Here is a 23961-nt window from a genome sequence, read left to right as displayed (position 1 = left end):
CAAATTCACATAAAATCAAACTTAAAAAGGGAGTCCCTTCACCATTCTCATCATATTTTCTCTTTTCTTCCCTTCTAAACTCAGCAGAAAATCAAATGACGTTAATGCTTCGTTCTTCAACGTCTTTCATTAATCTTAAAGACTACTCCAAGAGCCTGAAGTCCGATGAGTCCTCCTCCGGCGGAGTTTGCTTTGCGCGAACAAAGCCATCATGCCGCATCCGCGCACAGAGTTCCGTGCAAGAAGCACAGCTGTTCCAGGAAAGAATCAGGGTGAGCTCTACCACTGATGATCTGCCGAGGGAGTTGCTTCATGCACTCCCGAGCATTGCTCATAGCAGCAATAACAATGACTCGAAGAAGGTGCCTGTGTACGTGATGCTTCCACTAGACACAGTGACACACGGAGGGCATTTGAACAAGCCGAGAGCAATGAATGCGAGTTTGATGGCTTTGAAGAATGCAGGAGTGGAAGGAGTTATGGTGGACGCTTGGTGGGGATTGGTGGAGAAAGAAGGACCTTCGAAATACAACTGGGAAGGGTATGCAGAGCTTGTAAACCTGGTTCAAAGGCACGGTTTAAAGATTCAAGTTGTCATGTCTTTCCATCAGTGCGGAGGAAATGTCGGAGACTCATGCAGGTATGACATGTTTAAACTTAATCTTAGTTTGGGATTGACATATAGATATAAGTACTGGAAAGAAATGTGTATTCTTACGAGTTATTCATTAATTTACTAAGCAATACCTTCGCGAATTTTCAGTATTCCACTACCTCCATGGGTGCTTGAAGAGATAAGCAAGAACCCTGACCTTGTGTACACAGACAAATCTGGCCGGAGGAATCCTGAATACATATCATTGGGCTGTGATTCACTGCCTGTTCTCAGAGGAAGAACGCCCATCCAGGTTTACACTGACTACATGAAGAGCTTCCATGACAGATTCAGAGATTGCTTGGGAGACGTTATTGTGGTAAGTATCTGCAATAAACATGTTAACACAGAATAAACCATTAAACAGAGTAAACTAATTAGGGTGAAAATCAATCAATATTAAATAGTTTGTTCCTCTTAATATATAGTTGAGTTTATAAGGAACTTGTTAGTAAAAGGTTAGACTCAATTCCAAGTTTTCAACTATTTCTCTCCAGGAAATTCAAGTCGGTATGGGTCCTTGTGGTGAACTCAGATATCCAGCTTATCCAGAGAGTAACGGAACATGGAAGTTTCCTGGAATTGGAGAATTCCAATGCTATGACAAGGTAACCACTGTGAATCAAAAGGATTTTTCCTCCTTTTATATTACCAACAAAATGCCCATATGTTATTGCTAAACAATTTTTTTTTGTTACAGTACATGAAAGCTTCCCTTGAAGCATCGGCAGAGGCACAAGAAAAGAGAGATTGGGGAACGACCGGTCCCCATGATTCCGGCCAGTACAATCAGTTTCCTGAAGACACTGGATTTTTCAAAAGAGAGGGAACCTGGAATACCGAGTATGGACGGTTCTTCCTCGAATGGTACTCAGAGAAGCTACTAAGGCACGGAGATAGACTCCTGGCAGCTGCAAAAGGAGTGTTTCAAGGAACTGGAGCTAAACTATCTGGAAAGGTAGCTGGGATTCATTGGCACTACAACACAAGATCACATGCTGCTGAATTGACTGCTGGCTATTATAATACTAGACTTAGAGATGGTTATATTCCAACAGCAAAAATGTTCAGTAAACATGGGGTCGTACTAAACTTCACCTGCATGGAGATGAAAGATAGAGAACAGCCGGATTATGCAAATTGCTCGCCGGAGGGGTTAGTCCGGCAAGTAAAGATGGCAACCAAGAGTGCTGGAATTGATCTTGCAGGAGAAAATGCACTCGAGAGGTATGATTCTGGCGCATATGGACAAGTTTTGGCCACAAGCAGATCAGATTCCGGCAATGCCTTGAGTGCTTTCACATATCTAAGATTGAATAAGAGATTGTTCGAAGGGGACAACTGGCGGAACATGGTGGAATTTGTGAAAGGCATGGCTGAAGGTGGCCGGAATGAAAGACTGTCAGAGTGCGACTCCACTGGAACCGACCTTTATGTCCGTTTTATTAAGGAGAAGAACATCCAGGAAGACAAGGAAACTGTTCTTGTGTAGAATATTGTTGAAGTGCATCTTTATGTACAAACAGATTATTTGAGTATATAGTTATACTGTGATATAGTGAGAGAAGAAAGGAAATAGGGAGAGAGGGATTAATTATTTTTAAGCAAGCCATTCTTGGCATTAGATACTGAGGCCTTAAGATGATTAAACAATTCCTTGTATATGCCTCCATTACCTGAATGGTCAGTTGATGTTCATTCAAACCAGATTTTTAGCTACTTTAGGGGATGTTAAGATGACTCTTGATAATAGCTTTCATTCTAGACCAGTGTGTCAAGTAGTATGCATTTATGCTTCTTAGTGAAGCATCTACAACTTCCAAATTTATCATCACTAATTTGAGAATTTCTATATTTTGCTTAGTGTTTCAATAAAACTACAGTGCCTAAATGAAGTTCATACTAAACCATTTCTGTTATACTTTATGTTTAGAGAGAGTAGGTGCAGGCAGATGGAGTTTAGAAATGCATAACTATCTTGCTAAAGACGCACAAAAGCCTACTACAGATCTACATCAAACTCTTGACTTCACTTGTATCTTAGTTGAATTTGGTTGTCAACAGCCGAAAGCTGATCCCTTTCTTTAAGAGCTTAAACACCCCGTCCCCCGAAATTCCAAGAATTTCAAATACTTCTTGTTTTTGCTGATGAACGATAAACTAGGTCATACTAATTGATCCAACCAATATTACCATCTTTACCAAGAAGAAGAAGAAAAAAAATGTTTTATGCATTTATAGACATAGCTTAACTAATATCTTTTCAGTGTTGCAGCATATAAGTTCATGACTACCGATAACCAAACAACTAAATGCCAATAGAACACAGGCAGATACAAAACATAAAGCACTTATCCACTAAGTTTACATATTTATGTACAAGAGAGTACAAGAGAGGGGGTCAGAAGCCAGAGCAGTAACATAACATTAGCCTTTCAGAATGCTCTTCATCAATTTGAATGACTAAAAAGAGTATGATCAACACCAACTACATTACTTAATTCATTGATCTCGAATTAAGAATTATGCCACAGCAGAAAGCCGTATCTTCAAATTCAAGTAAGTATACAAAGGTTATAAAATTACATCTAAACTCCACAGGAAACGCATACTCCGTAGTCAAGGAAAGGTAAGATGACCTGAAAACAGCCGAAGAAGGCTCAGGGAGTTTTTCCGGTGAGACCTGAAGAAAATGTTTTCCCAAGCTTCTTCAAATGAAGAGATGTCTTCTGAGTCTTCATAGCCGCCTGATGCCATCAACCTGCACCCAAACACCAGAGTATGTCACAATCTATACAGGTATCCCAACTTGATACATGAATCAAAATTCAAACTTAGACAAGAATTCACATTATGAATGACATTTCATACAGCTAATATAATTCACATTTAGTTTCAAGCACGGGGAGATGAGTGCCAGGTATATAAAAGCAAATAACAGGCTACTTAAAATGCACCCAAATGGAGCGATAAAAACCATCTACTCTCTAGGCTCAATCACAACATCACTCCACCGAAAAATAGTTCAAACTAATCTTTGCCAGTATACCGCCTATACGTACGACATGTTGATCCTGTAATGTGACATCAACACTTGAACAATGAAGGAAAAAGAAGGAGCAATATCCTCAGGTTTACAGCAAAACACCATCTTGATGAGTAAACTTTAACTGAGAGTTACAGTATTGGGTTTTTACTAAATTCCTGTGATTTTCACCCAAGTTCTCTGCTTTCGGCTTAATCGTGAAACCCGTTGCAACAAGAGCACAAAATAAACCCAACAATGCACACACCCAATCAGAAGTCTCTACTAACAAAATAACCAACTGGGTTCGAAGCAAAGTACCCGAATTGATGTCAGGAATGAGGTGGCGGTGGATGATCGGAATCGGGATTCTTGCGGCGAAGGTCTTCGATCAAGCTTCCGAGCTCTTTGCGTGCAGATTCTCTACCAAACATGAAGCCGTACCTGATTCACAGAAGTTCAAACCAAATATCTACTGTGGTTTGAAAGGAATGGAATAAGGGAGAGTGGGGGAGAAATGAGTAAGTACCAGCCGGAGACGGCAGAGAAGACAGTTGCCACCGCAACTGTCTGAACCAGAGTGAAAGCTTTCTCCATTTTCATCAGTGTCCAAGTAGAGATGGCTTTTACAAATTTCCAACACGAGTATTAAGAGCAGAAAGAGTTTTTGGGCTGGGAGACGACAGTGACAGGCCCAGGCCCGCAAACTATATTTGTGAGCACTGAACAGCGGAAAATTCTATCATCTTCCTCTGCCTTTGATGATCAAAGTGTTTCTGTTGCATTGTATTATACTATTATACATACTATTGTCATAATGAACGAGAGAAACAGAGTAAGATTGTCCCCAGTCATACGTGCTGGGTCATTTTCTAGATAATCAATGAAGAAAGAACTAGTTTCCAAATTTTTGTCCAATCGATCTGGTCAATAAAAGCTACTCCATTTCTGTTTCGAAGAGGTTTACATGTTCAGTCAAATATTTTCAGATGCAAAAGCAAAGGCGACATGATCAAGCCTCATAAGGCGAGAATATCGACGCGCTAAGGAGATTTAAGGCAATTGCGTTTCTAACAAACATTAATTTAATATAATACATTTTCAAATAATATGAAAAGAGGCAGAGACATAGAATAAGTTTACCTCTCCATTCTGACCATGGAAGATTTATCAGTAGCCATAGTCTAAACGAAACTTTGCTCATCAATCCCTCCTCTCCCTTCCCAAATGGTTGACGCTCATCCCCCCTCAATCACCAGTCAGTTCTACCACTATTAACCCTCCACCCCCACCAGCCACTCACACCACCACGAACACTACCATCTCCAACTTCCTCACAATCCGATTGAATCATACCAACACACCAGAACATTATTGAACACAACATCACCATATATTGCAACAGCTTATTGCAAAATGAGGAAACAAACCAAAACTCAGAAGGTTTCGTGCTCATTGTATTTACTATTTGATCAAATCATTGATAAAATAACCAACTTCAATGCATTCAAGTATTGTTATATACTTGAAGTCTCTAAAGCAAGAAATGCTTAAACAGAATAATCGAAGTAGAAGCTCACCAGTTGAAGATCTGGATTGCATTGGAGTTGAAACCTCCTTGTAGGCCTCATCATTTAGTCTGTGGATCGGAAAAGCCCGCTGAGGCCCGCGAGCAAGCCCGCCAAAACCAGCTTCCGTGGGTAGAGAGCCGGGCTTAAATTAGATGTGTGAAACACGGCCAGCCAAAAACCCGCAAGGCCCGGCCCTTAAAAGCTCGCAAAATAATAAAATATTATACATACATATTTTATTAGGTTTAGAATAAAACTATCGCATTATGAAGCAACTATATGAAGGAAACTTCTCGGGATCGATCAACACCATTCGATATGATCGGTATATATATTTAGTGTCCCTGTAAAAATTTCATCCAATTCGGACCTCGTTTGACCGTCGGAATTTCCGGTAAACCGAAAACAACACTAATATGTCATAAGGGAATACCCATTACCAAAATGCGAACACCGAAAGTCGTTTACATATCTGAAATCACCTAATTTTTATCACCGATTGTGTGCGGTCTCACCAAGGAAACCCATTTGGCAAACCCCCCGTCAATGAGGATTTTAATATATCAAAACACATTTTTTTTGTTGACCATAGGTACGAACGGTCAAACAATATCCAAAACGGGCGAAATTTTTACGGGTTCCCTAAATATATATACTGGTCTCGATCGACCATATTTCGAACTGGACTTATTAGTTGCCGAAGCGTCCACTAATGTATCATAACTTTTATATTAGGTTTATAATAAAACTATCATATTATGAAGCGACTATATGAAGGAAACTTCTTGGAATCGATCAACCCCATCCGATGTGATCATTATATATATTTAGTGATTATTTTAAAATTTCATCCGATTCGGACCTCGTTTGACCGTCAGAATTTTCGGTAAATCGAAAAGACCACTAATATGCTCTAAGGGAGAATCTATATTATATTTTTTCTAATAAAAGTCTGCAAGGCCCGCTTTAGGTGGTGGGCTTGGATCTTCGTATTTGTGAAAATACCCGACTCGGCCCGGCTCGCCACTTATTTAAATTTATTATGGCCTGGTCCGGCCCGACCCGTTGACGAGCCCTACCTCCTCGGTAGCCTGCGAAAATTTTCCACATCTCCAGTGCATTATTCATAGTCTCCCTCACTACCTTCACCTGTTGAAATATCAATTAGCAAAATCAAGGGAAAATGCACAACAGTGCTACTAATACTACTCAAATCATCCAGAACACATTTTTTCTTGGCAACAAAACAAAGCCTTAATACCTTATCAAATCTTCAGCTTTCCAAGGCACTTAAACAACAAGCTTTATAAAGTGGCGCCAAATCTGACTCTGTCGTGGGTACTTTTCCAAGCATCTCAGCCGCGCCCTTTCTCACTGCCCAGTCATCGCTGCTCAAAAACTCCACCACACATGGCACCAGCGAATCCAACGCACCTCTACTCGATGCGTCGCCGGGGCCAACAATGTTCCTGATAAGCACCATCAGCGCCGCCCTGACCTTAAATCCCTCGCTCTTCACCAGCATTTCAAAATCACAATTACATCCTCCAATTGCATAGCCGACTCCTCCGAACCACTTTTGGGAATCGTTCCATCTCTGATTACCTTGATAAGGTGAATGAGGTTGCCGATACTTTTGCCCTTGCTGGTCATCCATTCGATGAAACCGATCCCATATCTATCATTGTGAATAACTAGTAGTTGAATTAAAAGGGCAAAATGACGTCATTTTGACACCAAAAAAAATGAAAAAAAATATCGTCTTCTTCTTCGCGCAGATGCGGCCGCCTCCACTTTTCCCTTCGCTCCGCCACTCCGGTAGTAGCCTTTCTGTCGCCTCGCCTGGGTTTGAAATTGCGGGGCTTTTCATCGTCGCTCTGCCCAAAGGCGCGCCTCGGCGTCGCCTTTGAAAACACTGGTTCAGTCCATAAAATCTTTTTTCTACAATTCAACTATAAATGTTTACTCCCCATTTTGTTGTTTGCGCATCATCTTCATAATCATGTTGCTCATTAGAATGAGTGGTAGGTCTATGCATTCTATTTTGGTTGGGATCGTGTGCCTAGCCATTGCTTATGTTATTTGTTACTCTAGTGTTGAAAGCTCCAACAATATCATTGTGTGCTTGGAGAGTGAAAATGATGCTATTCTCCAGTTGAAACAGGGCCTTGTGGATCAGTCTAATGCTCTTGCTTCTTGGAAAAATGAGAAAGATTGCTGCAACTAGAGAGGAATAGCGTGCAACAACCAAACAGGTGATGTCATCACTCAAGATATCTCTTATACTTTTGTAAGTGGTGAAATTAGTCTTTCACTACTTGGATTGAAATTGATAGGAGCACTTTGTGCAACGTTCTTAACATGTTTTTATCTCAGTTTGTACTTTATTTAACCCTTATTGTTGTATTATTGAGTCATTGAGTTGTAGTAAGAGTCTTGAGCGGTATTGGATGCATTTTTGTGCTTACATGAGTTAAAAACGCATAATTGGTTTATATTCCTAGTTTGTTAGGTTTTGAAATTAATTATCTCTTACTTATGATTTTATTTTCTTATTTTCAGATTGGATTGAAGAGATAATTAAAGAAAAAAAGATAGAGCCAAGTCATGCAACAATTAAATGGAAGATGATCATTAAAGGCATAAAACATGTCATGTTTGAGGGTTTAGAAAATATCCGACAGCATGCAAAGGTTGATGTAGTTGAAGAGTCCACCTTGCATCTATTTTGTTCCAAATTGGTTGATAATGTCTAGGGTTCTTTTTCAATCCAAATGCAATCTTCTCCTTGGCGGAATCCATCAATTCATATATGTAGCCCATAGCAGGTCTTACATCTGAATCAACCTCCCTCAAAACACACACTAATGACATCACACCTTTCACACAAAATGCAACATCACTCCAAAAGTTCTTTTCAAATAGAACAATTGCACGAGCCCATATGGCTTTATGACTTTTTACAAAAGGACCATCAATCCACTTCATGCTGTTAAACGTCATTTGAAGAGGTTGTTTTTGGTTATAGATACTTTAAAGGGTGAGAAAGGAAGTTGCAAAGCGAGTTACCGCCGGACGAATGATCTCATTGTTGTTTGTGAATTCCCTCATGAGAGAAAAGACTCATGTGTGACCATAGAGAAACTTCACCATTTTCTTAGCACTTGCAATAGTCTTCTCAAAGATGATTAGCTTGCTAATATCTTCAAGCATAAGATCAATACAATGTGTCGTACATGGAGTCCACCACAACTTCATCCTCCTTTGCATAAGTCTAAGACCCGCATTTTTATAATTTGATGCATTATCGGTGATTATTTGAACTACATTCTCTTTCCCAACTTCTCTAACCACTTCACCTAAATACTTTAGCATTAAACTACCATTCTTTACACTATCGGATGCATCAATGGACTTCAAAAAGAAAGTACCCGCCGGACTATTCACAAGAAAATTAAAAAGTACTCTACCCTTTCCATCGGTCCAACCGTCTGACATGATATAACACCCATACTTCTCCCAAGCTTTCTTATGCTCTAATAAATACTTATCAATGTCTTCAACTTCTTCCCTAAGAATCCAAGTCCATAATTCATGCATAGAAAGAGGCTTGAACCCTACATCATACTTGGAAATTCCCTCTACCATAGCTAATCAAAATGGATTATTAACCGTATTAAAGGGAAGCACCCTAGAAAACATAAAATGCTCAACCATCCGACAAACTTCTTTTCTTAACTCTTTTTTGTAAGCTTCATTCAATACGGTTTGCCTAGGTTGAGAAGACACAGAACTATCAAGTGGTCATTTGTTAAATTCCCATGCATACTGGGGGGATTGAGGACTTTACAGGCCTGCTAAATCTAAACTTTCTCATAGATGAAAGTCATGAAACTACTCCAAATTTTGGAATCTATAGTGGCACTTGAAATGAGAGAACTAAATGATTAAACAAGCAACTTGAAACAGACGTGGAAATTTTTCTCAAGTTTTGGTACATCGCTAATGAGTAAGCAAACAAGCTCACATTGTATCTCCACGGATTGCCAAACCCTATTAAAAATGAAGTATACTTTAGGTTCATTGAAGACTTCACAGCTTCAGTCTCAGAAAACCCAAGTTAGAATTAAATTACCATCCAAATGTACCCGAACCCCCTCGAGTAGTACAGGCACCTTCACCAATAGATCAAAACATCCTCATGTTGGACCGAACCGGTGTAAAAACTGAGAAGGCTAAAACACGTCGCTAGTTGAGAGCGAATGTGGTCAAAAGTCAACCTGGCATAATTGAAGTCAGGTAGTTGTGAACCCATTGCTTTAAAAAATTTCTTTCACACAAATTAGTTTCCATATTGGCGTCCTACTATGAGATAGTTAATGAAGAAAGAACCAATTTTCAAAGACCAAAACCAGGTCAATTGATATTTTGACGATCATGCTTCAACTAAATATATACTTTAGATCACTTGGCTGTTGGCATATCATCTTCATAATCATCATGGTGTTCACAATAATGAGTGGTAGGTCTGTGCATTCTATTTTGATTGGGCTTGTGTGCCTGACCATTGCCTCTGCTGTTTGTTTCTCTAGTGTTGGAAGCTCCGATAATATCATCATGTTCTCCGAGGGTGAAAGGCATGCTCTTTTGCAGATCAAACAAGGCCTTGTGGACGAGTCCGATTCTCTTGCTTCTTGGAAAGGGGAGAAAGATTGCTGCGACTGGAGAGGAATAGGATGCAACACCCAAACAGGTCATGTCACCAGTCTTAATATCTCCTATAGTATTGAATCATACTACTTTTTTTCCCCTTCTGAAGTCCCTTTAAGAGGTAAAATTAGTCCTTCACTACTCGACTTGCCTTACCTAAATTACTTGGACTTCAGTTTTGTTGATTTTCAAGGAATTTTGATTCCCAAATTCATTGGCTCTTTGAGTCGGTTGAAAAAATTAAGACTCAGAGAATGTAATTTTAGTGGGCCTCTTCCTCCCCAGCTTGGAAACCTCACTAATTTGCACACTCTTGATCTTTCCCGGAATGATTTTGAAGGAAATAAGATTCCCAAGTTCATTGGTTCTTTAAGTCAACTAGAGGAACTAGTACTCGAGCAAGCTTATTTTGGAGGACATATTCCTCCTCAACTTAGAAACCTCTCAAATTTGCACATTCTAGATCTATCCGGGAACAGAAATGTTAGTTTAGAAAATCTCGAGTGGTTAACTCATCTTTCTTCCCTGAGATACCTGCGCATGTGGAGACTAGATTTTTCAAAGTTTTTGAATTGGCCACAATCTTTAAGCAAACTAACTTCTCTAAGAGAGCTTCAGTTATCTATGTGCAACCTTCCCGATGTGAATCCAAGATCACTTTCCTTGATCAATTCTTCCAATTCTCTTCAATTCCTCCACCTCTCTTATAATGGTCTTAATTCTTCAATATTCTATTGGATAGCCAATGCCAGCACTAGCTTTGTCCAAATTGATCTCTATGGTAACCAACTTGACGGTCCCATTCCAGATTTCTTGACAAGCAAGCTTTCTCTAGTAAAACTAGATCTGTCCTGGAATAACCTTCAAGGTGGGATACCAAAAGGCTTTCATAAGTTATGCAGCTTAGAGTCGTTGGACTTATCATCAAACAAGTTGTCTGGAAACATTGAGGACTCTATACATGCCTTATATTGTTCTAGGAACACACTGGAGACCTTGGACTTGATGCATAACCAATTTTGGGGTTCAATTCCAGAACTGACAAGATTTTCAAAGTTGAGATCTTTGGATTTCTCTTCCAATAATCTAACTGGGTCTCTACCCGAGAGTATCGGGCAACTCTCTAGCCTCGAAGAACTGTATCTCGGCGGGAATTCTATGAGTGGTGTCATAACAGAATCCCACTTTCGGAACCTCTCTCGTCTACAGTCTTTAGTTCTTCCTGGTAATTGTTTCTCTTGCAATTTCAGCTCCGATTGGAATCCACCATTTCAACTTACTGATCAGTTAGACATGTCTTCTTACCATCTCGGCCCAGCTCTTCCTAAGTGGATTCAAACGCAGAGAAATCTGACTCGTCTTTTTCTTTCTAATACTGGACTATCAGGATCATTACCCGACAAGTTTTGGGATCTATTTCCCCGCTTAATACGACTGGATCTCTCTATGAACCAAATCCATGGGAATCTACCGAATCTATCAACGACAACAGTGCGGCGTCTGAACTTGTCTTCTAATCTCTTTTCTGGTGAAGTGCCATCATTTCCTTCGAAGCTCAGGGAGTTGGATCTGTGGAATAACATGTTTTCTGGGACGTTATCTTCCTTATGCGCAATTCCAAGCTCGGGTATCCGTCAAACTTATTCCGAATATTTGAGTTTTCTTGACCTTTCTGAGAATCAATTGTCAGGGGAGCTTCCTTACTGTTGGATGCAATTTCAAAATTTGAATTCATTGAATATGGGAAAGAATAAATTTTCAGGGGAAATACCAAGCTGGTTAGGAAATTTAAAGATGAATAGGATATTGCGTTTACATGAAAACAACTTTTCAGGAGAATTGCCTTCTTTAGAGAACTGTACTGGATTACAGTTGGTTGACCTAGGCAACAATAATCTGTCGGGAAAGATACCGACATGGATTGGCGAAAGCCTACCACGCTTGGTGATTCTACGCTTACGCTCCAACAAGTTCAATGGATTCATACCTTTGTCCCTGTGCAATCTAGCCACCATTCATGTTTTGGACTTGTCTCACAACAATATTTCAGGAGCGTTACCACATTGCTTCAGTAACGTAACAGCTTTGGCTGATGATACTGGAGGTATCGCACCTTATTTATTCAGTGATTCTCTTAATGTAGAACTTATATGGAAAGGAATAGAAATTGAGTTTTGGAAAAATCTTGCCGGTATGAGAAGCATTGACATGTCTAGCAATTATTTGGGTGGTGAAATTCCGGAGGGTATAGCGAGTATGACCGAGTTGAAATCCCTCAACTTGTCAAGAAACCATTTGACGGGAAAGCTTCCTGAAGACTTTGGTAACATGAAGATGTTAGAATCTCTTGATTTGTCAAGAAATCATTTATCTGGTGACATTCCTGCAAGTTTTTCGAGATTACACTTTCTCGGAGTGCTAGACATATCACATAACGACTTGTCAGGAAGAATTCCTCTAGGCACTCAACTTCAGAGTTTCAGTGCTGCTGCTTATATGGGAAATCCTGGACTTTGTGGGGTACCGCTGACACAACTTTGCTCAGGAGACGGAACAACTGATAATGATGGAATCATGCCAGACAATGCAACAATTAACAAGGAAGACGGTGATGGTGGTCTACTGAACCTGGGATTTCTTATCAGTGCAGTGTTGGGATTTATCTCTGGATTTTGGATGGTATGTGGTAGCTTGCTGCTTAAAAGCTCTTGGAGATACGCCTATTTCAAATTCTTGGATGATTCAAGTGATTGGATAAATGCCAAAATGGCTGTGTGCATACCAGGCAAAACTGCACAGGAGACTTCAAAGATAGATGGTACACTAATCTAAACTGCACTTATTTGTTGCTTATGTTGTGGTTTTCTGCCTAAATATACTTAATTAAATAATATATTGTAAGGAAGCAGAACATATTTGTTTCATATTTTTGAACTGCTGCTTTTGACTCTCATGCATTAGGAATTTCTAGCACTGAGGGAATGAGCCTAATAACCCCAGAAGTAAAGGAATTCAAGGCTTGATGTGGAATGCTTTCGTATAGCTTCTTTTCAGCAAGAAATAAGTCTTACGCTTAATTATTTTGATAACTATGTAAAATTGATATATTTTGGGCTTTGTATATATAAGCTCTTTTGATTTTGTGCTTCTTTAGACCATTGTACCAAGTTATTGTTTGTTGACCTCTGTAACAATAAGCTCTCTGGCAAGATACCAACATGATTTGGACAAACTCTATCAAACTTGGTAATTCTAAGCTCTCCAGTGGTTATACTGTTATAGAACTCGTGTGTAAAGGAAACCGTTGTCACCGAATTGCCCTGGAGATCAAACAACTGAAGATGGTCGTAACAAGGAACACTTGATGGTGATGGTTACACAAGCTGGGGATTCATTATAAGCTCAGAATTGAGATTCATTACTGGGACGTTTTGGATAGTCTGTGACAATTTATTGCTTAAGAGTTCTTGGAGACATACTTATTTTAGTTTAAAAGATTAAATTTATGTCAAAACTGTTGTCTACAAAGCAAAAATGTAGAGTCTTCAAAGATATATAATTGGTAAATTCACCTAAAAAGTTTTGGTCACTTGAAGACGATAAATTCTCTTGATTTGTCCGGAATCCAGTTATTTGATAGAAACTATTTCGAGCTTGAAGTTTCTTAGTGCCCTTAATCTTATCGTAGAGGAACTTATCATGAAGAATTCGAGCTTCATAGTTTCAGACCCTTACATGTATGTAAAATAGTTGCAGCACAGCTACATCTAGATCTAAACCTAAACTCCCTCAGAGATGGGACTACTCAGAGATCCTGGAGTGTCTAGTGGCACTGAAAATGAGAGGACTACTGCTCAGTATATATAAAAATACGCCTATTTCAATTTCTTGAATGATACAAACATAAATCTTATGTAACAAGTGAAGTAACACCAAACAGGCAAACAGTATGTAACTGGTAAAAGGCAGTATATATATGTACAAGGTACAAGCGGTCAATTTTTTTTCCTTATTCTGCTATGTTTAGTCAACAGGTTTAAAAAGAAATTTCAGATCAAATAACACTAGCAAGCTGATTATCACCGTTTTATTGTCTTGCACTTGCATAAAGTCTACTCTGGTCTCCGTCTCTCTTTCGATTTGAGATGTTGATTGCGTTCTCTTTCTTCAATTTATAGCTGCATTTGCTCTTTAAAACAATGGATGTGGGAATGTGGTAAAATATAGCAGTTTTGCCTTCTAAGACGAGCTTCTGTTTTCAGAAATCTGGAAATTTCCTCAAGCTTTTATGCATTACTACCTTTAGTAAACATGTGAGCCCACATTGTAGCTAGTGCAAGGACCTTTCACGAGGTTACTAGTTTTTTTTTTAGGTTAAAAACGCACTTACTACCCTTTCTATTTTCTAATGAGTGTTCCAGTCTTTCCCAATTCCGTTGACTCCCTCTTTTCCTTGTTCCTTGTTTTATATATCAAAATTTAAGGACAATTTCGTCATGTAATCACATAAAAAGTTCCTGGCCGGGCCATTTGGTGCTTTCAATGAGTAAAGGTGAAGGAACCCCCACAACATATTCGATGAAATTCCTCAGTAAGACCCCATATTCGTACACGAAACAGTATTGGGTCGTCCAAGGTTGAAAGAAGTCAAGAACCAATTTCCAAATTTTGACGATCAAGTTAATTAATTTACAAGCACTGTGTTTGGAATGGACAGAAGAAGGTCCCCTGCTATTTCGACGATTCTACGTATGCAGTCTCTGAAAGTGTTTTGCTTCTACTATAATAGTACATGCTCCACTTATCTTGTTGTTTTCAATTCATCTTGATAATCATGTTATTCACTGTAATGAGTGGTGTGTCTTCTATGCATTCTGTGTTGGTTGGCCTTGTGTGCCTGGCCATTGCCTCTGCTATATCTTGCTCCAGTGTTGGAAGCTCCGACAATATCATCATGTGCTCCGAGGGTGAAAGGGATGCTCTTCTCCACTTCAAACAAGGCCTTGTGGATGAGTCCGATGCTCTTGCTTCTTGGAAAAGTGAGAAAGACTGCTGCAAGTGGAGAGGAATAGGATGCAACAACCAAACAGGTCATGTCACCGGTCTTAATATCTCCTTTAGTATTGATGCATCCCCTACTGAATTCCCTTTAAGAGGTGAAATTAGTCCTTCACTACTCGACTTGCCTTACCTAAATTACTTGGACTTCAGTTTTGTTGATTTTCAAGGAATTGTGATTCCCAAATTCCTTGGCTCTTTGAGTCGGTTGAAAAAATTAAGACTCAGAGAATGTAATTTTAGTGGGCCTCTTCCTCCCCAGCTTGGAAACCTCACTAATTTGCACATTCTGGATCTATCCTGGAACAGATTTGCTAGTTTGGAAAATATTGAGTGGTTAACTTATCTTTCTTCCCTGAGATACCTAGGCATGTCGAAGCTAGATTTTTCAAAGTTTTTGAATTGGCCGCAATCTTTGAGCAAACTAACTTCTCTAAGAGAGCTTCAATTATCTACGTGCAACCTTCCTGATGTGAATCCAAGATCAATTTCCTTGATCAATTCATCCACCTCTCTTCAATTCCTTGACCTCTCGTTTAACTCTCTTAATTCAACTTCAATATTTTATTGGATAGCCAATGTCAGCACCAACTTTGTCCAAATTGATCTGTCTTCCAATAACCTTGAAAGTGGGATACCAAAAGGGTTTCAAAATTTATGCAGCTTAGAGTCGTTGTTTTTATCATTTAATAATATTTCTGGAAACATTGAGGGCTCTATAAAAGCCTTGTCTTGTGCTAAGAACACACTTGAGGCCTTGTACTTTAGTTATAACCAGTTTTGGGGTTCAATTCCAGAACTGACAGGTTTTTCGAAGTTAAGATTGTTTGATCTGTCTTCGAATCATCTAAGTGGGTCTCTACCCGAGAGTATCGGGCAACTCTCTAGCTTGGAAATACTGCGTCTCAACAATAATTATATGAGTGGTGTCATCACAGAATCCCATTTTCGAAACCTCTCTCGTTTACAGCATCTGAGACTTGACGATGGTAATCATTTTTCCATGAAACTCAGCTCCGATTGGAACCCACCATTTCAACTTACTGGCGAGTTGAGCATGGCTTATTGCAACGTGGGCCCAGATTTTCCAAAATGGACTCTGACGCAGACAAATATTGAAGCCCTTTATCTCTATAGTGCTGGAATATCAGGATCATTACCTCATGATTTTGGGGATCTAATTCCAGTTGGCTTAGAACATATAGATCTCTCTACCAACCAAATCCACGGGAAACTGCCGAATCTGTCAACAACAAGCTTGACTAGTGTGGACTTGTCTTCTAATTGGTTTTCTGGTGCAGTGCCATTGTTTCCACCGACGCTCCGATCGTTGGATCTCTCGTATAACATGTTTTCTGTGCCCTTGTCTTCCATTTGTGCACCTTCCTTCGGGGCTCATAGTCCATTGCTTAATCTCGACATTTCTCACAACCTACTGACAGGGGAGCTTCCTAACTGTTGGATGCAGTTTCAACAATTGATTTCATTGAATCTTGGATGGAATAGATTATCTGGGAAACTACCGAGCTCATTAGGAAATTTGGAGGGGATTCAAGTAATGCGTTTACATGAAAACAACTTTTCAGGAGAATTGCCTTCTTTTGAGAACTGTACTAGATTACAGATGGTTGACCTTGGCAACAATAACTTGTCCGGTAAGATACCAGCATGGATTGGCCAGAGCCTAATACGCTTGGTGATTCTACGCTTACGCTCCAACGAGTTCAATGGAACCATACCTTTGTCCCTATGCAATCTAGCCTTCGTTCATGTTTTGGACCTCTCGCACAACAATATTTCAGGAGCCTTGCCACATTGTTTTAATATCATATCATTTTTGGCAAGCGATGGTGATATTTTAGCAAGCGGTGGTGCATCAATTGTGTGGAAAGGAATACAAATTGAGTTTGCGAAAAATCTTGCCGGTATGAGAAGCATTGACATGTCTAGCAATTATTTGGTTGGCGAACTTCCGGAGGGTATAGCGAGTATGACCGAGTTGAAATCCCTCAATTTGTCAAGAAACCGTTTGACGGGAAAGCTTCCTCAAGACTTTGGTAACATGAAGATGTTGGAATCCCTTGATTTGTCAAGAAACAATTTATCTGGTGAAATTCCGGCAAGTTTTTCGACATTAAACTTTCTCGGAGTGCTGGACGTATCACACAACCAATTGTCAGGAAGAATTCCAGTAGGCACCCAACTTCAGGGTTTCAATGCTTCTGTTTATATGGGAAATCCTGGACTTTGTGGGGTACCGCTGACACAACTTTGCTCCGGAAATGGAACCACTCCAACTGATGATAACAAGGAACGTCATGATAATGATGGCCACATAAGCCTGGGATTTCTTATCAGTGCAGTGTTGGGATTCATCACAGGGTTTTGGGTGGTGTGTGGCAGTTTACTGCTGGAGAGTTCTTGGAGATACGCCTACTTCAAATTCTTCGATGATTCAAGAGATTGGATTTATGTCAAAATGGCTTTGTACAAGGCAAAACTGCAGAGGAGACTACTTCAAAGATAAATGGTACGTACACTAATCTAAACTACAATTATTTGTTTCTTGTGTTCATGTTGTTTGATCACTAAATATGCTTTTAGTATACCAATTGTATGGAAATGGAAGCACAAAAAAATATTTGTTGCGTCTTTTTAAGTACTGTGCTTTGATTGTCACGCATTTGTTTTGACATGATGTTAGAAAATTCTGGAATTGAGGGAAATGAGCCTATTACCCCAGAAACAGAGGAATTCAAGGGTTACTGCGGAGTGTTTTCATATGTTATCGCTATCCTTTTCAGAAGATTAAAGCTTATGCTTGTTTATTTTGAGAACAGTATGATTGGTGTGTATTATGAGCTGGTATACAAGCTGTTTTGGTTCCGTGCAGCAAAACTTCTCTTTTGTTTCTTTCAGGTTGTAATATACCTATAGATTTCTCAATGCATATGAACCGAGCTGCTAGTGTGCTACTACTGTTCAGTTGTAGACAATTGAATCTATCATATATCTAGCCTGATCAGGCATGTTTCTATCATATATCTTTTTACTCCCAGTCCAGATTATAATAATCCAACATTTTAACACTAGACAAATTAACCCTTCTTTTTCCAGATGAGTATTTCAATATTATCTTGCTGAAATACACCATTCAGTGCATAATTAGTATCGGAAAGTTATTTTAGTGCATAATTGAATCTTTGTATGAAGCAAATCCCCAGAGAATATCCAATCTTTCATCAAAAAGATGCGCTATGCATGTACATGTACCATTCCCTCGAAACATAAGGAGGGTGCTTGTGTAAACCTATCACTTAAGCTACTTGAGGATGATAGTGGTCTCTTGATTTGTCCAGAATCCAGTTCTTCGGTAGAAATCCAACAACATTTTCGAGGTTGAAGTTTCTTAGTCAGTGCCTTGAACTTATCATCATTCTATTGTTTCGCTCTTGCATAAAGTCTGTAATCTGCCTCTTTTGTTATATTCAATCAGAGTTGCAGACTTGCAGCTCTACTGTTATATATGCTTTTCGGTTTGAGATGTTAATCATGTAATTGCCTTTTCTTTCTACAGTTTGTAGATGCAGTTTGCCCGTTCTTTCTTTTATTCTTTCAATTCTAAAATGCATCTCTTGGGTTTAAGGAATTATGAAATCCTCACTTTGAATTCAATTCCCTCGTTTTTTCCTCATTGAAACACACCAAATTAACTAATGAGTAAAGAGACCATGGATATGTGATATGAGAGAAAAGAGCAATTAACTAAAAAGAGACGTGAAAATTTTATTTCAAGTGTTGGTGCATCGCTAGTGAGTAAACAAACATGCTTTGTATCTCCAAGGATTTCCAGACTCTATTAAGATGAAGTATCAATTAGGTTCATTCAAGACTTTCATGGCTTCAATCTTCGAAATAAAAAAATATATAAAAAATTACCGTCCAATCTTTACTTGAACCCCCTCAAGTGGTACACACACCCTCCCCAGTAGATCAAAACACCCTCATGTTGGACCAAAACCCCTAACCTAGGTTCATATGAATGGTGTAAAAACAGAGGCTGACATTTCTGAATTCTGAAACTTTGAATTTTTACAAATATTCTCATTTCCTACTTAACATACAACCCGTTTTAACAAATCTAATAGAACAGTCGGAGTAACACAATTAATAATATTTTGTTTGCTCACAGGCTTCTCTTTTATATCTCACCTCGACTTGGGGTTTGTTTTAACCAATTTAGACCCAGATGCCCCAAAACTGTTATTTACAGAGTTGCTACCCTTTTGTGAATCTTGTATAGCTTGCTTCAATATCTCTACTACCTGATTCATTGTTGGCCGGTCTTTTGCGTTCTTGTTCAGGCAACTATCTGCCAACTTGGCGACTTTCCGAGCTGCAACAATAGAATATTGGTCTCTCAGGAGTGGATCTATTATCATACTGAACTTATTACTATCTGCAGGGTACTGCCTAACCCAATAAAGAAGCTTCTGCTCCGCTGGTGGTCGGTTTCTTTCTAAGACACGCCTCCCAGTGAGGATCTCATACAACACCACACCAAAACTCCATAGGTCACTATGGATGGAAAGATGGCCTGTTTCCATATACTCTGGAGCAGCATATCCGTAAGTCCCTACCACCTGGTAACAAAAGCAAATACAATATGAAGCACCATTCCAGGGAAACTGTGAATTAGAAGTGAACAACCAGAAAGGCGAAAAGAACAACTAACATGAATTGTCCTCTCATTATTACAATTGAAACTAAGACTGACTATCACCAAAATGAAGTTGACAAAGATTCCCTAAAGAACTTGGGCTAGTAGTAAAACAAATCATCTACTATCTACATACCGCTGTTGATACATGGGTGCGGTCACCCTTTGGCCCTTCTCTAGCAAGCCCAAAGTCTGATAGCTTCGGCTTAAAGTTCTCATTCAAGAGCACATTGGATGATTTGAAATCTCGATATATCACCTATTTGAACAATTCAAAAGAAAAAGGTTCAACAAAGTGTACACAAAATCTTGTCTTAAAACGGATATAGAGTTGCAATGTGCGGCAATCTTGTCTCAAAGATAGAAGATGTCTTTTGTTTCAAGCTCACATGCTGAGCTGAACCAAGTCCATGATGTAGTACTATATCATTGACATTAAAGTGTCGAAAGCAGTTTAAGTTGTAATGATTTAATTTGCCCCTTAATTGCCTTGCTACAGCAAATGAAGAACAAAAGGGACAAGTGTGTTCAGTAAACATGGGGTACCTATTGATGTGCAGAAATTACAGAATGATAATTTAGTTCATGCTACTTTATATTACTCTATTTTAATGTCCAATTTCAATGTGTTAAACAGCAAAGAAGAGTGCAATGGCATTGAAAGGTTCTGAACTCAAGAACTCTTTATACCATGCGACACAACCACAGGGTCCCAATAACTAAAGCTTTTAGAGAACAGACTATATCAGGATTATGGACAGTTACAGAAGTGACGGTGTCCACCTTGTATGTAACTGAAGGCCCTTATAGAAGTAGCAGATACAATTTAAGTGATGCCACTATAAATAATTAGTAAAAGTCATATATAATAATTAGTAATTGCTACATAAGCAGATCACACTGACTTGGTATTTCATCAGTCAAATATAGATGAGTCAGATCTTCACACGATTTGGAAGTTCAACATAATAAACAAACTGAAAGGAAACACATGGTCAAACATAGGTAAATAAAATGAAAACTATATTCACCTGGACTTCTAGTCCCTCATGTAGATAAGCCAATCCTTGAGCAGCACCAAGCATTATTTGTAACCTCGTTATCCAAGGAAGAGGTTTCAATGCCCTGTTGAAAAGATGATCTTCTAAACTCCCATTTGGCATATATTCATATACCAATAGCCGTTGGATCCCTCTTTCTCCATCTACAGAGCAATATCCTAGAAGCTTTACTAGATTTGGGTGACTTACCACACCAAGAAACTGAACCTCTGCAAGCCATTCTTTATGACCCTATATGTAAGAATAAAGAACCATAAGCTGATAAGCTTGACAACATAAATCAAACTGATGGAGAGGTACACAATGCTCTAAAGTGTGTATTTAAATTTTAAAAGGATAAATTGAAGTTCGGTGAGAATATGCAAGTCTTTTCAACTATCAAAAAGAATAAATCATTACTTTTATCCATTGTAGAATTATCCCAAAAAAAAAAAAACATTTTAGTGCTATTTCCACAAAATTTGACAATTTGTTTCAAGGAAAAATCTCTTACAGACCAATTTTATCTCGGAGGCTATGTTTGTTAAAACTAAAAATCTCTTCTTCAGTAACTGGTAAGAGCATTGTCAGCCAAAGAGTAGCTGCACTATATTCCTCTTTCCAGCTAAGAGAAACAAATTTATTTAGCATGCACTCTAGTTATGGTTCGGAACCACTACTTGAAATCCATTTGCTAAATTTAGTGTTTCACTTTTCTTATGGTTCTTGCTAACACTAGAAGAAAATGATATTCTCCCCAGACTCCACATTCCTAAAGTTCAAGCACCAGAAGAATTTTAAGGTCCACAATTGACATATACCACAGTACCTACATATAGGGTCATTAATTAGATGTATACAGAAACTTCATGACTTGATCAATACAATACATTCAGATTTCTTTCCACGTCAATAACATAAATATTATGCCGCATCTAGCCTTTCACATGCCTTACTCACTTTAGCACATTATATAATGATCAATTACTTCCATTTCATTACACTCCAATTGGCCAAGAATAAGAAGTGACAGGATGAGTTGGTAACCCCATGCCCCTTAACCTCCCAATTCTACTATGCCTAGTCCCTTCACCCTACCATGTATTTTTGGGATTATTTTGAAGCAGCATACAGGTAGAATTGAAAATTGTTTCTAAGAGGTCCAAAGAAAATCTTAGTTCAACTGACAACCTCATTACCAGGTATATAAAATCACAGAGACGTAGTAATTGAACCACGTGTACTAATCAAATAAAAATCATATATTTATTAACAAATGCAGAACAGGGCTACTACAAGGAGTATAGTCAAAACATGAAGACATATAAAATTATTTTTAAGGAATACTTCTACCCCAAAAACAATCTACAATGATTCAATATCCCATATATTAAGTCTTTCAAATCAAATTATATACCATTCAATGCTCCCATCACAATCACTCAGCATCCAAAGTTATAAATCAACCAACCAAATAGTAATGGAGAAATTCAAAGTGAAAGATCAACGGAATGAAAAAATGGAAAAAAAAAAGAATCAACCAAACAGTTAGAGTTTTCTAAAGTAAATCTAGTTAAGAATTGGAACCTGTAAGCTATGTGGATTCAATCTTTTGATGGCAACCAACATTGGACTATCCTTGCCATTTTTGGGCTTCATCATTCCTTTATACACACTCCCAAAGCCTCCTTCACCAAGCTTTTGCAACCTGCTGAAGCCACTGGTTGAATCCCTGAGCTCTTGGAGTGGGAAAACTGTCAAATTCTTCTCCTTCTCTTTGTACAATTCCGGTATGCTTCTTGGTGAAGGTAGAGATTTCGCGGCACGGTCTAATACCAGAGCTAAGGAGTCGCTATTGTTTCTCAAATCCGGAGCTGATGTTGACTCCTTTTGCTTCATGGATTTGAAGGGTAAGAAGCACTTCATTTCTTAATGAAATCTATAAAAACAGAACTCAAAGGCTCTGTTCTCAAATTGGGTATGTGATAGAAGTTGTAAAAATGCTAATTTGAAGACAAAAAGAGCAAAAAGAAGATCTCAAAAAGCTTAACCAGAGAAAACAAGAGGAAATGACAGAAACTCGGGTAGAGTGAAAATCTTTACAGAAAATGATGGAGTTATATAGTGAATGAAGCACAGGAATGAAAACCCAGTTGTTAAATTGGATAGAAACTCCTACAAAAAGACAAACCCAGATCGAATTTGAAGGTGAAAGGAGTGAAGAATGGATAGAAACTGCAACAGAGAACAGAAAAATGGAAAAATCTAGGGAGAATGAGAATGCAAAAAAAGTATATATACAAAACAAAACAATAGTCGAAGTCTCTTGTTAATTGTTATAGTGAACAGAGTGAAAGAGACAGAACTGAAACACGGGCAGAGGATCTTTCTACCTACGCGAACATGAACCCTTTGCAAAGCTCGATGTATGAGCAATTGTCTTTCTTGGTTCACATTAGAGAGAAAGAGAGGGAGGAGTTGGATTGGATTTGTAGTCTTGGTCTTGGTCTTGGCGCGTTTGGTTTGGTCTCCACAGAGGCTAGAGACTTTATGGTGTTTGTTGTCCTTTTACATGATTTTCTAGGTAGTCAATCAATCAGAAACCAGGGAAACCAGAAGAAGCTGAGAAAACTACAGGGACCAGAAACACAATGATCCAATGCAGAGAGCTCCGTGTGGTCTGTGTGTGGATATGAAACAGCCAAGTGGGGTATAGATGAAGACGACGGTGACTCGGTATGTGACGTGTGCATGTCTGAGTAGGGAGGTGTTCTCATTTAAGAACTATACGACTGAGAACGTACTGACGTATCCATGAAGTAATTGGAGTCGTCTTTGATCCCCTTGCGTCGAGGAAAGTGAGGTAAACATGAAAAATACTAGGACTGTGGTATGCCAATATTTCAAGATGATTGAACAAGGATTCACCGAATTTTTTTTAATTACTAGATCATGGTTTTACTGTGCAATGTGATACTCATACTTTTCGACATTTTCACATAAGCATTGAAAAATAGATGGACGAATGCTCAAGCGTGCTAAGATTAATTTTCAATCTTTCCACTCTCAAAAGCTTTCCAGGCATGACTAGTGAGTAAAAAATACACGTTTAAGATAATGTGTAAAATAAATGTGAAATATTTACTACAAATTAGTGGTTAACTTTTTAAATAACCACCACT

General features: G+C 38.7%; 4 protein-coding genes across 7 annotated transcripts; 2 read left to right on the top strand and 2 right to left on the bottom strand.

The window, feature by feature from the left end:
• On the top strand, positions 1-2510 carry LOC126794620 (beta-amylase 3, chloroplastic). The gene is made up of 4 exons (XM_050521380.1): positions 1-640; positions 764-974; positions 1153-1263; positions 1356-2510. The coding sequence occupies exons 1-4, from the start codon at positions 96-98 to the stop codon at positions 2145-2147; spliced, it is 1659 nt and encodes a 552-aa protein (XP_050377337.1). The 5' UTR covers positions 1-95; the 3' UTR covers positions 2148-2510.
• A 479-nt stretch (positions 2511-2989) lies between these two features.
• LOC126794624 (uncharacterized) lies at positions 2990-4277 on the bottom strand. The gene is made up of 3 exons (XM_050521385.1): positions 4210-4277; positions 4002-4124; positions 2990-3416 (listed from the first exon to the last, which is right to left on the bottom strand). Exons 1-2 carry the CDS (start codon positions 4275-4277, stop codon positions 4013-4015), a joined length of 180 nt encoding a protein of 59 aa, XP_050377342.1. The 3' UTR covers positions 2990-3416; positions 4002-4012.
• Positions 4278-9762: 5485 nt separating this feature from the next.
• On the top strand, positions 9763-17994 carry LOC126794618 (receptor-like protein EIX2). 3 transcript variants are annotated; one of them, XM_050521376.1, is made up of 3 exons: positions 9763-10082; positions 15118-17549; positions 17724-17994. In XM_050521376.1, exons 1-2 carry the CDS (start codon positions 9767-9769, stop codon positions 17544-17546), a joined length of 2745 nt encoding a protein of 914 aa, XP_050377333.1. In that variant the 5' UTR covers positions 9763-9766; the 3' UTR covers positions 17547-17549; positions 17724-17994. The 3 variants fall into 3 exon arrangements, with proteins under 3 accessions (XP_050377333.1, XP_050377334.1, XP_050377332.1); XM_050521377.1 differs by lacking the exons at positions 15118-17549; positions 17724-17994 and adding exons at positions 11349-12779; positions 12923-13416 and having other exon boundaries at positions 9763-10004; XM_050521375.1 differs by lacking the exons at positions 15118-17549; positions 17724-17994 and adding an exon at positions 12923-13417 and having other exon boundaries at positions 9763-12779.
• An 802-nt stretch (positions 17995-18796) lies between these two features.
• LOC126794622 (probable serine/threonine-protein kinase PBL19) lies at positions 18797-23310 on the bottom strand. Of its 2 annotated transcripts, XM_050521382.1 has the most exons (5): positions 22367-23310; positions 20771-21031; positions 19876-19998; positions 19498-19662; positions 19240-19415 (listed from the first exon to the last, which is right to left on the bottom strand). In XM_050521382.1, the coding sequence occupies exons 1-5, from the start codon at positions 22703-22705 to the stop codon at positions 19380-19382; spliced, it is 924 nt and encodes a 307-aa protein (XP_050377339.1). In that variant the 5' UTR covers positions 22706-23310; the 3' UTR covers positions 19240-19379. The 2 variants fall into 2 exon arrangements, with proteins under 2 accessions (XP_050377338.1, XP_050377339.1); XM_050521381.1 differs by having other exon boundaries at positions 18797-19662; positions 22367-23305.
• Between the last annotated feature and the right edge of the window lie 651 nt (positions 23311-23961).

Source organism: Argentina anserina, chromosome 5 (genome assembly GCF_933775445.1).
Source record: "Argentina anserina chromosome 5, drPotAnse1.1, whole genome shotgun sequence".
NCBI classification, from domain to species: Eukaryota; Viridiplantae; Streptophyta; class Magnoliopsida; order Rosales; family Rosaceae; genus Argentina; species Argentina anserina.
This window is presented reverse-complemented; position numbering and strand designations above follow the sequence as displayed.

Bases quoted from the DNA above. Each gene is read 5' to 3' on its own strand.
- LOC126794622 (XM_050521381.1), bottom strand. From the start codon at position 22,705: ATGAAGTGCTTCTTACCCTTCAAATCCATGAAGCAAAAGGAGTCAACA. The intron at 21,032-22,366 runs GTTCCAATTCTT...TCTTACATATAG, and splicing joins TGAATCCACATAGCTTACAG to GGTCATAAAGAATGGCTTGC. The intron at 19,663-19,875 runs GTATGTAGATAG...TTTTGTTACCAG, and splicing joins GCACCCATGTATCAACAGCG to GTGGTAGGGACTTACGGATA.
- LOC126794618 (XM_050521375.1), top strand. From the start codon at position 9,767: ATGAGTGGTAGGTCTGTGCATTCTATTTTGATTGGGCTTGTGTGCCTG. The intron at 12,780-12,922 runs GTACACTAATCT...CTCATGCATTAG, and splicing joins GGAGACTTCAAAGATAGATG to GAATTTCTAGCACTGAGGGA.
- LOC126794624 (XM_050521385.1), bottom strand. From the start codon at position 4,277: ATGGAGAAAGCTTTCACTCTGGTTCAGACAGTTGCGGTGGCAACTGTC. The intron at 4,125-4,209 runs GTACTTACTCAT...TCTGTGAATCAG, and splicing joins TTCTCTGCCGTCTCCGGCTG to GTACGGCTTCATGTTTGGTA.
- LOC126794620 (XM_050521380.1), top strand. From the start codon at position 96: ATGACGTTAATGCTTCGTTCTTCAACGTCTTTCATTAATCTTAAAGAC. The intron at 641-763 runs GTATGACATGTT...GCGAATTTTCAG, and splicing joins AATGTCGGAGACTCATGCAG to TATTCCACTACCTCCATGGG. The intron at 975-1,152 runs GTAAGTATCTGC...ATTTCTCTCCAG, and splicing joins GCTTGGGAGACGTTATTGTG to GAAATTCAAGTCGGTATGGG.